General features: G+C 39.2%; 1 protein-coding gene across 1 annotated transcript in view; it reads left to right on the top strand.

Moving 5' to 3' along the window:
• Positions 1–6,400: 6,400 nt before the first annotated feature.
• The window catches only part of LOC128699675 (organic cation transporter protein), a 159,965-nt gene continuing 152,287 nt past the window's right edge, over positions 6,401–14,078 (top strand). The window contains exon 1 of the mRNA XM_070099430.1: positions 6,401–6,613. Within this exon, the coding sequence (XP_069955531.1) occupies positions 6,447–6,613 (167 nt within the window). The 5' untranslated portion in view covers positions 6,401–6,446. The remainder of the gene's footprint in view (positions 6,614–14,078) is intronic.

Raw genomic sequence — 14,078 nt, 5'->3', positions numbered from 1 at the left:
GCTGTGCAATGTTGCAAGAGTGGCAACAGGAGAAATGAAAGGAAATTTTCTCAGAGACATAGTAGCCACTCCGAAGCTTCTTCTAATCATTGAGAACAGGTCATGTGACACATGAGATTACGTTACAGTAGTGGAAAACACACATACAGAATGCTGTTATTATGTGTTTTCTTCTAATTAAAGAGAAGAAATTAATGCGCTCGTCAGTAAATCTAAAATACCGCACGTCCCGGGAACTTCTCGAATGTTGCAGGGAATACTCGGATAGAACTCAGTGTATATTCCTACGGACTGCCTGCCGCTCTTCTCGTTATCGATTATTATGCCTGTATTAAGAATCTCTATAATATTCTTATTAACTAGACAATTCCTAAATTTTCCGAATATCCTTTACCACCACTAACGGCCTACTTCTTTAATCAACCAAACTAGTTGCAATCACCATGTTGAAATCACCATGTTGCAATCAACTAAGTGTTTGTTTATACAGCAGTACCTAGACGGGTTAGGATCTCAATAGAAATAAGTCACTCTGCCTGCCTCTTTTATGGGCTATCCCAGGTCATCCGCACCTGTGCTGCCATGCATGGCAGGGCAGGTACACCCAGGTCATCCGCACCTGTGCTGCCATGCATGGCAGGGCAGGTACACCCAGGTCATCCGCACCTGTGCTGCCATGCATGGCAGGGCAGGTACACCCAGGTCATCCGCACCTGTGCTGCCATGCATGGCAGGGCAGGTACACCCAGGTCATCCGCACCTGTGCTGCCATGCATAGCAGGGCAGGTACACCCAGGTCATCCGCACCTGTGCTGCCATGCATGGCAGGGCAGGTACACCCATAACTACTTGCCTACCTACTACTGTTTATATAATATATCGATAAAGTTGCAGTGATTGCAACCATTGTGTACCTGTAACCATACGATATCAGTATGCAATAGTACCTAAACGACGGACGTAACATGATGTTATTTAATACATTTTTTCAACGATCACGACTTAACATGATGTAATATATTATATTTTGTCGACGTTCACGACGGACGTAACATGATGTAATATATTTTGTCGACGTTCACGACGGACGTAACATGATATATTTTGTCGACGTTCACGACGGACGTAACATGATATATTTTGTCGACGTTCACGACGGACGTAACATGATATATTTTGTCGACGTTCACGACGGACGTAACATATATTTTGTCGACGTTCACGACGGACGTAACATGACGTTATGTATTATATTTTGTATTTTGTCAAAGTTAGTGAAAATTTTAAAGTCACAAGAATTTAGTGGGTAATTTAAATCAAATGAATAATGACGAATTTCAGATTGAGAAGAGTCAAAGACCCGTTCTGTGAGAGACATCCCCTCAAGGGAGGTTCCTTGATGCTGGTGAGGGGCTCTTGATCTAGGGAATTGGATCTGAGCTCCGGTTCCCTGAATTAAACCTGAATACCTCCCATAACCCCCCCCCCCACCAGATGCGCTGTATAAATCTACTAGTTAAGCGCTCCTCCATGATTATAATTATATATGATTTGAGACACATCTCTATGTTCCCAAATTCTGGTTTGGACGTTTCATTTACTAGGTTTAGGCTGAAATTATTGTGTTTTGGGTCCAAATTATATAAATTTAATGCCATTAGAACTCGAATTCGTCGAGGATTCTTCCTTTCTTTCAGTTGGATTAACTTTGATATGGAATTTAGCTAAATAATTAATTTCTTTCAAAATATCAGTTATCTCCCACACATTATTTACTCCATAAAAAAAAAGAAATATTTTGAAAAAAAAATTTAAACCCACTATATTGGACTTCCCTATTGTACACATATTCGTTTTATCTCTAAAAAAAAACTTTCAGCATTGTTGTTTGAACATTATCCTCAAATTTCTTTCAAACTTGATTTTGGTAATTTCTTCACTAGTGACTCATTAAAAGACAAACTGACTGCTCCCTTATACTCAAATATTATATATAGTTAGAAATATTCCAACTGTTGGTTGAGGTATATTAGTTGTTCTTCAAGAAACTTCAAAGTCAGAATTTCAAAAGATTATTTATAATTATTATTAAAGATACGCCGGTATTCTCCCGGCCCGGGCCTTTTCCAAGTGGTAGCCCGGCCTTGGCTCCCTCTTTAGGGAGTGTCTGAGACCTAAGTCTCCCATGGGAGGAGGCACAAGTACCTCCTCATCTTTGGGACCAACTGTCCCCAGGCCTAGCCACAAGCTAGGCCTAGGCCTAGGCCTCTCTGGTCTGCCATCCCCGCCCCAAGGGAGCAAATGGGAATGACAGTCTTATGAGCTAAAGGCTCGGGCTCAGGCACCTACCCTACCCTAGAAGGGTTAGGCATGGTGTCGATCGTTCAAAAGATCGGAAGTAAATCACTTTGACTGACGGATTATCCTAAATAATTTACACTGAGTATGATTATGTACTTTTGTGTACCTGTGCCTAAATAAATTGATTTTTATTTAACTCATCTCACTCTGAAATTTTGGAAAATTCATTTGAAGTATTTTAGAATATTCTTCTTGTGTTCTGTTCTATACAATATTCTTTATAATCCTGTTTTAAAAAAAAATATTTGAGTTTGTGTTGTAAGGAAAATACTAAAGCTAAAACAGTATATCAGAGGTAAAGTGTTTGACGCTGACCATAAGAAATATTACACAGCTCTTTCATGTAAACCAGTTTCTCTAATAATGTTAGCAGTTTAAAATTTATATAGTAAAAAACGTAAACCAAGCTTTCTTTCCATAAAAAAGCTTGAAATCAAGATTTTAATGGTCAATAAAATTGCAAATTTGCACTTACACTGTCTAAATTTATAGTAAGTCATATGTGTCTTACCTCAAAAAAGCTTGAAATCGAATGTCAATAAAATTGCAATTTGCACTTACACTGTCTTTTATAGTAAGTCTGGTATGATGTTTTTATATACTGGATGATAATCAAATTTACTAATTATTTAATAAAATTTGCAATTTCCCTTCTGGAAAACACAAAATTCTCCAGGTGTCGTAAAAATGAAAATGATTCCAAGTTTTCTATCTCATTTAGAATTGATTAATTTCCCTCATTAAGTATTATCTAGTCTGTGAGAAGCATTAGTCAATAAACGTTGAAGCCATCCACAAGTGGTAGATTCATCAATGGCCAGAACTTGCTACCATCTGCTGCTCAAAAGACTGCCACTCCCACGAGCCTCCCCTGGGGAGGGGAAGATGACCGACCAGAGGCCTAACTTCTCTCTATGAGCCCCGTGAAGGCGGGGAATGGGGCTAGGCCTTGGGACAGATGGTCCCAGAAGAAGAGGTGGTACTCTTACCTCCTCCTATGGAGGTGGTACTCTTACCTCCTCCTATGGAAGACATAGGTCTCAAGACACTCCCAGGACAGGGAGCCAAGGCCAGGCCACCATCTGGAAAAGACCCGGCGAATCAAGAAGGTAGACTCAAATATACCTTTAACGCGCTTTAACGGGAATAAATAAACATTTTACTCTGTTTAACATAAAATTAGCTACTACTCACAATTATATTTCAGCGTCACTCTCCGGCCATAATAATAATAATAATAATAATAATAATAATAATAATAATAATCAGAATAATCAGAATAATATATTTATTTACTACAGTACATGTACAAGGTATGCAGACCATAGCTGACATCAGTGACATACTACTATATATAGAAAGTCGATTGTTACGCTGAGCATTTCCCGCAAATTAGGTCAGTTTTGTCCCAGGATGCGACCCAAACCAGTCCACTAACACCCAGGAACCTATTTTACTAAAGGGTGAATAGGGACAGCAGGTGTCTTATGGAAAAACGTCCCTAATGTTTTCCAGTCGTACTGGAGAAGATTTGAACTCCGGACCACAACTCAGTGCTCTAGCGATCGTGCTACGGGACACATCTTTATAATTGTTATTCGCTTTTGAAAATCTGAAGTCAAGAAGATATTTTTTTTTAATTACTGGATATATACAAGGAATCATGGAATGGTTTCAATTACTTTATTAATAGGACAATTGGATATGTCAATAAGTGCATGATCTTTTTCAATTGCCATTCAGTTGTGTTAAAATTGTTTAGGTCATCGAATGATGCCTCGTGTTATGTACTTAATTAAAGCGAAAATTTGGAGGAAGAGAAATAACAGAATAAAAAGAAAAGGCACTCACTGAAAAGTGTCTCTTGGAAAAAAAGAAAATATCCTAGTCAGAGATTCCAAGGTGATTAGTTGGTTAAGATTTGAAAGACGTTGACGCAGCAGTGTACCGCTGACAGTAATGTATAGAAAAGACGTTGATGCAGCAGTGTACTGCTGACAGTCATGTAGAAAAGACGTTGATGCAGCAGTGTACCGCTGACAGTAATGTAGAAAAGACGTTGATACAGCAGTGTACCACTGACAGTAATGTAGAAAAGACGTTGATACAGCAGTGTACCACTGACAGTAATGTAGAAAAGACGTTGATGCAGCAGTGTACCACTGACAGCAATGTAGAAAAGACGTTGATACAGCAGTGTACCACTGACAGTAATGTAGAAAAGACGTTGATGCAGCAGTGTACCACTGACAGTAATGTAGAAAAGACGTTGATACAGCAGTGTACCACTGACAGTAATGTAGAAAAGACGTTGATGCAGCAGTGTACCACTGACAGTAATGTAGAAAAGACGTTGATGCAGCAGTGTACCACTGACAGCAATGTAGAAAGACTTTGATGCAGCAGTGTACCACTGACAGTAATGTAGAAAGACGTTGATGCAGCAGTGTACTGCTGACAGTAATGTAGAAAAGACGTTGATGCAGCAGTGTACCGCTGACAGTAATGTAGAAAGACTTTGATGCAGCAGTGTACCACTGACAGTAATGTAGAAAGACGTTGATGCAGCAGTGTACTGCTGACAGTAATGTAGAAAAGACGTTGATGCAGCAGTGTACCACTGACAGCAATGTAGAAAGACTGATGCAGCAGTGTACCACTGACAGTAATGTAGAAAGACGTTGATGCAGCAGTGTACCGCTGACAGTAATGTAGAAAAGACGTTGATGCAGCAGTGTACCGCTGACAGTAATGTAGAAAGACTTTGATGCAGCAGTGTACCACTGACAGTAATGTAGAAAGACGTTGATGCAGCAGTGTACTGCTGACAGTAATGTAGAAAAGACGTTGATGCAGCAGTGTACCACTGACAGCAATGTAGAAAGACTGATGCAGCAGTGTACCACTGACAGTAATGTAGAAAGACGTTGATGCAGCAGTGTACCGCTGACAGTAATGTAGAAAAGACGTTGATGCAGCAGTGTACCGCTGACAGTAATGTAGAAAGACGTTGATGCAGCAGTGTACCCCTGACAGTAATGTAGAAAAGACGTTGATGCAGCAGTGTACCGCTGACAGTAATGTAGAAAGACGTTGATGCAGCAGTGTACCACTGACAGTAATGTAGAAAGACGTTGATGCAGCAGTGTACCACTGACAGTAATGTAGAAAGACGTTGATGCAGCAGTGTACCGCTGACAGTAATGTAGAAAGACGTTGATGTACCAACAGTATGTAGAAAGTTGATAGCAGTGTACCACTGACAGTAATGTAGAAAGACGTTGATTATGACAGTAATGTATAGAAAAGATAAGTGTAATGAAAGCTTTTATTGTGACAATGTTTCTCGTCGTAGAGGTTGACATGCAGATAAACTATACATAGAATAATGGCACTTATGATGACGTTTCGGACTGACTTGAACCATTAAATATTTAGTAGTGAATGGTCCAAATAGGGCCGAAACGTCGTGATAAGTTTCATTCTCCTATGTGTGTTCGGGTTCATGATGTGTTGTTCCAGTCTCGGTATTGTGCCTTATTTAATTCTTTACGTCAAGCTTATGAAACTACAATGAGTTAAATGTTGTCTCAGTAAAATTCTACTGTGCACCTGACTTCCATTAAAGTAGGACATGCCTCACATAGGCCAGTAGGCTTACTTCAGTGTTTCTCTTTTGTTATTAACTGTGTTTAAATAACTTTAACATCATTTGCAGTCTTTAGTAGTACACACACAAAGGTATTGTTAGGTGTATCCTCGTTGAATACCTTTTATTTTACGAAGCTTCAGTACATTACAAAGTGGTCGAAAATATTCCAGTCACCTGAAAACCTTAAAACCGTAGGAGCCATACAACGACTGGGCAAAGGGTGGTGATCTGGTCTGATTTAAGGAGAGGAGAGAGTAGTTCCAATTTCTCTGATCAACAGCCTTTTACCTAACTCAAAGTAACCTTCTCTGAAGAGGGTTGCCAATTATAGCTTTTTAAAATTACACCTGATCCCTAGTCTCTCATATTTAATTCTTTTAGTTTCACAATTAGTAAGTCGCAGGATTGCAATACGTAAAGTGACATCAAGGAAATGACGGAAACAAGGCAATCGCCGATTGATTTCGAAATCATAAATGACTCCTTAGGACATTTTGGCAAATTCCAGAAATATGTGTTTGGTATAAGTTGCCTGGGCTACTTTATTCCTGCTATGTCAGTGATCAGCATGACTTTCACTGATAATCCTGTCAAATATAGGTAAGTCATTCTTGCTGCCAATTAATAGTTGTACCAATTATTGTAAGCTGATCCTCTCTGTTCAGTGTTCATGAAAATAACTCAGTTCACTTTATTCCCACTGAACATTATTTTACTGTAAGTGATTTTCACACAGTTGAGTTATTTAGTCGTTTTAGTTTTTAAGGTTATCATTGTGACTTATTTCTGCTGTATTTTCCAAATAGGCTTTAAATAATAAGATATTACAAGGACCCCAATGGAAATAAGCCAGTGTGACTTTTTTTGGGGTTATCCTAGCTAATTTTCACATATGTTACCAAGTATGATAATTATACTTATGTGTTTAACACAATGAACTTATCGATTTATTTACAGTTTCCATTAATTCCCTGTTTAAATTATTTAAATGTTTCTAGTGTACAGGTAAGTGAATTGTAGCTTTAATTATCTCAGAGTAATCTATAAGGTTTACAGCTAATGCACATACTTATAACAGACTGCAAAGTAGGGTCAACATAACAAGTGTTATAGACATTTTTTAAAACTAGTTACAGAAAATGGGACAGGGAAACAGAAGTTCCTGCCTGGTAGCCCATACTAGGCAGGTTCTTCTTTTTAATTATTGTGAATCTTAATTTTGCTCGCGTGTGAAGGCTTACTCAGCCCTGTAACAACTTCAGTCAGTATTACTAAGGCTGGCTCCTCCTCAGGAAAATTAATGCATAGAAAAAGAACAAAAACTGACAAACATAAGCACTTTATTATTTAGAAAATATAAAATATAAAACACTTAAATATGAAATATTGATCCTACATTAAAGAAAATGAAAAATGAAAAATATAAATGATATCTGAATTCAATGCTAATATACATAAAACTTGGGTGTCTGGTGTTGGTGACACTGTGTGTTGTTGAAATCGTAGCCATTGCTGATGATGTGGGGGGGGGGGAGGGGTTGCAGGTGTTGGTGACAACCCACCGGCTCGTTCTTCACAGAGTCTATAGCCGTAAATAATCAATCCAGATGACAGGAAAGCAGGTTCTTTACCGCTGCAATGATGAGGGGTTACGTCCTGCAACTTCATACATGTGCACAGGTAAGTAGATAAAACATGGGACGTCTCAGGACGTTAGTCCGTCTCCTTCAATTCTACTCGTTGGTTGGCAGGTGACCCATTCTGTCATTCCAAGCTGGAAAGAGAGACAGGTTACCCACTGCTTAAGAAATCACTCTCCATGATAAGTACAATTCCTAAAAGACTTGGTGATTATTAAGACATTTAACATAGAGCAAGACTGAAAGGGCTAAGTTTATTATTGGTCAAAAGTGAAGCTTTCAACCAATAAGTCCACTAGAATATGAGCAGGCTTGTACTTACAGTAGTGCTGGGAGCTGTGAGTCGAGTGATTACTGTTTGGCCGGATCCCCACACGTCACCTATCGGGGGGGGGGGGAGAGGGAGGGGAAGGAATAGTGGGAGCTAGACTGACCCTACCTTAACAAGCAGCCGGCAATCAAACTATCACTTTCGGGGTGGGGGGAAAAAAAGGGGGGAACAGCGGAAGCTAGACTTACCCTACCTTAACAAGTAGCCGGCAATCAAACTATTGTTACTATATACTCCCTCTCTATTCCTATCTATTGAACTTTTCCCTCACACTTCGTGTATTATCGTGCCCACGGTCTTAGCTTCCTGGTTTACAACATGATCAATGAGGCAGGTACAAACACTGCTTTGACTGTACTGACAAACTACGGAATAAAGGCACGCATAAAATATGCAAGTAATTAAAATAGGTAACTTTTCTCTCTCTGCTTTTTTTTAGAGCATTATAGAGAAAAAATATGCAGAACATGTATGGAAAGTAAGTTAAGAGATCTGGCAAGAGTGGTTGGAGGTAGTAGTCGGGTAGGCTAGTACCAGGTTATTTTATCGTGAAGAGAACCGACTGGATAACGAATTAGATACTTGTTCAGCACTTGGGTATCTATATTATGAACACGTTTTGCCAACCAGTGACTTCCACAGTCCAATATAGAGATGAATGAACATCAAAATGGTATACAATACCGACAGGTTGGTAGGTAAGACACATAGGCAACAGTTAGGCAGCTTTATTCCGAAACGTTTCGCCTACACAGTAGGCTTCTTCAGTCGAATACAGAAAGTAGGCAGGAACAGTAGAGATGTGAAGACGATGTAATCAGTCCATCACCCCCGAAGTCGTAGAATTTGAGGTTGCCAGTCCCTCAACCTGGAGAAGTTCAGTTCCATAGTCAGGAACTATCTGATTACATCGTCTTCACATCTCTACTGTTCCTGCCTACTTTCTGTATTCGACTGAAGAAGCCTCCTGTGTAGGCGAAACGTTTCAGAATAAAGTTGCCTAACTGTTGCCTATGTGTCTTACCTACCATAGAGATGAATGGTGGAAGATCATGAGTTTTGGAGAAGAGGTGAAGCATATCAAAAATAAAGATATCCAAGTGTAGCAGCACAAGTGTCTCAGTCAACAACTGTATCCAATCATCTTAAGGATGCTGACCAAGCTGGGTCTACAAGCAACACAATTCACTAGCTGGTGTTGTATTCTCTTGAACCTGACATCATGAGGCCAGACATAAACATAATTCACCTAATTTCCTTTCCTTATATTTTCTGTGCTTTTATTTTATCTAATCTGAAGATATAGACTCTTATTAGGGGACGTAACGTCTCTAAGTATTGGTTTTAAAATATTCATCGTATCACTTAGGATATTATTATAATTGTATTTAATGGCAGATTAACACCACAACCCAACTGTTCTTGGGTTTGAGTAAATAAATAAATTATGCTCAACGTGTAGGAAACTAATGAGGATTTCTATCACCACAAGTTTTGTCCATATAATACAGACATAATGAACAAAGAGAAATATTTAGTAGATTATTGTTAGGTGCAGTTGGGAGGGAGGGTAGTCAAGAATGTGTTGATGTTATTTGATAGAGTAATCTTATTGTTCAATTATTAATCTTTGCAATATGTTACAACTCACTGACATTTGTACACTTAATTTAATGCAGTAATTACCTAGAATTCCAAGTATTAGGAACATGCTGCCTTTATTGAAGAACTTGTGACCTTATTGAACTTACTGCACTTGCTGAAATTGCTGCAATAATATAACTTCCTTACGTTATTGAACTTGCTGCCATTGTTGAACTTGCCTTCTTTATCGAACTTGCTCCTCATACTGAACCTGCTTAAGGTGGAATAAGAGCTTCTTAATCCGGTTTACTGGTCTTCCCGCTCACCCTGAATTTATTTATTTTTTTAACTTTTTCTAAATTTGTGTTGAGATTTTGGCCTTACCTGCTGTGTTTATTATAACTATATATAATGAACACTTAGCTGATAAATGACAGCAAATCGTCTACACAGCCGCCCCTGCAGACGAGGTCTAGAAGCTGTCGAAACCATCACAACATTGGGCTGTCAAGAGATACAATTTGTAAGCATAAATTACCCCTAGGGGGTGTTATGTCAGCATATTTCATTCGATGATGGCTGACGAAATACCTACTTGTTTGGACTCAAAAGTCCACACCTTACTGCCGATTATAGGTTGATTACAAACTCCTTGTGACTCAAGAATTGCACAATCCCCCGATCTACAAGAAATTCGTAACATACCTTGCTCTTTGTAACGTGAGCTATGGTGTTCTCAACACCTTCGACAGGTATCGGTGACTTGATAGAAGCTGAAGTGTCCTTGGATGTCCACGTCTTCCATTGTCTAGGAAACGCACACTGGTACACTATGTTCCACAAGATTTGTCTTTATTGTTCACAATGTATCACAAGAGAAACTGATCACACTTCTCTTAAGTGTTTGTGTTTGAGACACTTTGTTCACACTAACGCACAGATCAGTATCCTGGCGTCAGTGTCACTCTCCATAGAGTCAAAGATAGTCTGGCGTCGCCACACCGCCCCAAGCCGTCACTGCCCTAGCACAAAAAAAAAACGCTGACCTAGTACCTTGCATCCTTGTCACCTCCTCGATGAAGCAAAACAGAATGTTTGTTTCTTGCTGTCTTAAGCAGAGACAACAATGTACACTATTTTTACTATGGTAATAAAGTGGGAGCAGGATTTTCCTTAATTGTCCTGCTAAGTAAGAGATGTACTGCCTCTTATAAAAATACACTTTGCAACACCGCTGCAAGGAGCAGAGGTCACTTGACTATGTGGCATAGCATCTGTGATCAATTACTCACTCTAGCAGTAAACAAGACGCTCGCCCCTTCTAAGGGCTTGGTCACTCAGGGCTGAAAGGGGCTGAAGGGGCTGAAGGGGGCTGATACCCCCCTCCTGGAGAAAATTTCTCCACACTGGGGGGCGGCGGAGGTTTGCTGCAGGTGAACTATTCATCACTTAACATTAATTTAATTTTCTCACTCGCCACCACTGCTGCTTGTCTTTTCTGAACAGCTTTAGTCTGTGTGGTTTCTGGAGAATCACTAATTTTGTTTTCAACACTGTGTAATTCTAACGGCACTAGTTTATTTATTGTCCGCTTATTCACTACACCTTTGCTCAAAACATCAACTGTCCTGATGATTCCATTTGCATCAGGATATATGGTCACAATTTTTCCAAGTGGCCATTGGGACCTCGGACCATCATTGTCGATAATCACTATGTCACCAGGTCTTAAGGACTTATGATTTTCAGGAACACCAGCTCCATAGAAGTGTTCTCTCAATGAGGTGAGATAGTCTTCTCGCCAAATTTTCTCCCAACGTTCAATCACTTTATTAAGGTGTTTGAATTTACGTCTGAGTTGCTCAGGTTCGAAATAAGTAGGATCCTCTATGATTTCTTTATCATTCATGGGAGGAACAGGTTCGAGCCTTCTGCCATGGAGTAAATGAGATGGACTTAACACTTCTAAATTGTCCAGATCATCGGTAACATAAGTTAGAGGTCTGTTGTTGACTCTATTTTCTATTTCAGTCACAACTGTATGGAATTCTTCTAAGTCTATTCTCTGACGATGAAGAGTCTTCCTTAAACAACGTTTTACAATGCCGATCATTCTTTCATAAAATCCGCCTTGCCATGGAAATTTAGGAGGAATGTATCTCCAACGACAACTGCGTTGATTCAGCATCTGTTGTACCTCTGGTTGATCAAATATCTTGCTTATGTAAGCAGCACCAGCAACAAAGTTCGTTGCATTATCTGAAATCATCAGTCTGGGACATGCCCTTCTGGCTGCAAACCTTCTGAATAATTTGATAAAAGTTTCAGCAGACATGTCAGTGGCTACTTCTAGATGTACTGCTCTAGTTGTAGCACAAGTGAACAAACAGATGTACACCTTGATGGGAACTTTGTCAACTGTTTTGGTTAAAATTATTGGTCCAGTATAATCTACACCTGTCACCTCAAATGGAGTGATATGACAAACTCTTTCAGAGGGATATGGAGGTGGACCTGGATACTGACATACTCGCATATCGTAGTGACGACAAGTAATGCAGTCCTTTATTTGTTTTTTCACACTTTGTCGACCTTGAGGTATCCAGTAGGATTGTCGTATATGACAAAGTGTGTCAGCTACCCCACCATGTAACACGTTACTGTGGGCGTTTTGCACAATCAGTTTTGTTACCCAATGATTCTTGGGGATCAATATTGGATGTATGGCTTCTTTAGGTAGTGAAGAATTATGAATTCTTCCTCGACATCTTATAATCTTTTCTGAGTCGAGATAAAGTCCTAAAGAATTAATCATGACAGGTTTCTTTGGGAATTTATCTTGTGTTTCTAGAAATTTATATTCTGTAGAGAAAACATCTTTCTGTATTAGTTTCACCCAGTATTTAATGGGTTCAAGACATTCATAATCAGGTTTTATTCCTTTAATGAATTCAAAGACAAGAGCTGTAACTCTTAATAGTTTACCCAAAGATGAGTATTTAGATCCATCAATGACTATTTCTGTTGTGGCTGCTGCAGTATTTACACAACTTATTTCTGCTGTGTTCAAGCAGACTGTTTCTTCTGGCATAATGTGAGCTTTTTGCTGAGGCCAGTTATTTTCATCAGAGAGCCAGTTCGGTCCGTGGAGCCATAATTTATTATCCACAAATTTCTTGAGTGGGACACCACGTGACAACATGTCAGCTGGATTCTCTTGGGTAGAGACGTGAAGAAAGAGATAATCTCTCTGCATCTCTTTTATTTCTGCTACTCTGTTCTGTACATAGACCAACTTACTCTTATTATTTCTTAACCACTGGAGAACTGCCTCATTATCACTCCAGATCACGGTTTTCTCAATAGTGAGATGATCAAGTACTTTGTTGAGATAGACAGCTAATTTTGTACCTACATAGAGTGCTGTCAGTTCCAATTGTGGTACTGTTCTGACCTTCAAGGGTGCTACCCTGGCCTTTGAAGTAATTAGTGTACTTCCTTCAGCATTACTCATGTAAGCTACAGCGCCATAACCTCTGGTTGACGCATCACAGAACACATGTAATGTGTACTTGTTTCCCTCTTGACCTATTTGTCTGGGAAATTTAATTTGATGAAGTTGTTTAAACTCCCTGGATATTTCATCCCATGCTTGACTCATTTCTAGAGGCAAGTTCTCATCCCATCCAATTTTGAGTTTCCATGCATCTTGCATAAGCATTTTACCCTTTATGGTAATTGGTGAGACGAGTCCTAGAGGATCAAAACATTGTGATACCTCTGACAGTAAACTACGTTTAGTGAGTGTACTGCATGATTTATTGTTTATCTTTTTGAGACTCAAAGTATCTTCCTGTGTGTTCCAATTAAGTCCCAGCATATTGTTGCAATCAGGATTTTCAGTTTCAGGAAAATCTTCTTTGATAAGTTCCCTTAATTGCTTTGAATTTGTATTCCACATCCTTAGAGGCATATTTGCTTCTTTCATCTCCTTGTTAGCTTCTCTGTATAAGGATTTCAAATCCTCCTCTTTATTCACAGTACCTTAAAGATTGTCCACATAGAAACTTTTCTTTAAGATTTCTTTGAAGGGACTTTCAGATTTCTTCAAATGTGTATTTAGAGTAGCTTCTAGTAAGAATGGAGAGGATGTTGCACCAAATAATATTGATTTGAAACGATAAGTTTTCACAGGACTTTGAGGATCATGTGGATTTTCAGGCCACAAGAATCGAGTATAATCTCTATCTATTTCTTGTAGTCCTACTCTTAAGAAAGCTTTGGAAATATCAGCCGTGTAGGCATATGGGTTTGTGCGAAATTTCATAAGCACGTCTCCAAGCTTCTCAGTTAGTGAGGGTCCGGTCATCAGACAGTCATTAAGACTTGCTACATCTTTATTTGCACGTGCGCTGCAATTATATACAACACGTAGTGGAGTGGTTTCAGAATCTTTTCTGACTCCATGGTGCGGGAGATAATGAGCGTTTGTCTTCAACTTATCTTCGAC

Source organism: Cherax quadricarinatus, chromosome 67 (genome assembly GCF_038502225.1).
Source record: "Cherax quadricarinatus isolate ZL_2023a chromosome 67, ASM3850222v1, whole genome shotgun sequence".
In the NCBI taxonomy this organism is placed as follows: domain Eukaryota; kingdom Metazoa; phylum Arthropoda; class Malacostraca; order Decapoda; family Parastacidae; genus Cherax; species Cherax quadricarinatus.
The sequence above is the reverse complement of the archived record's forward strand: the minus strand, read 5'-3'. Positions and strand labels throughout refer to the sequence as shown.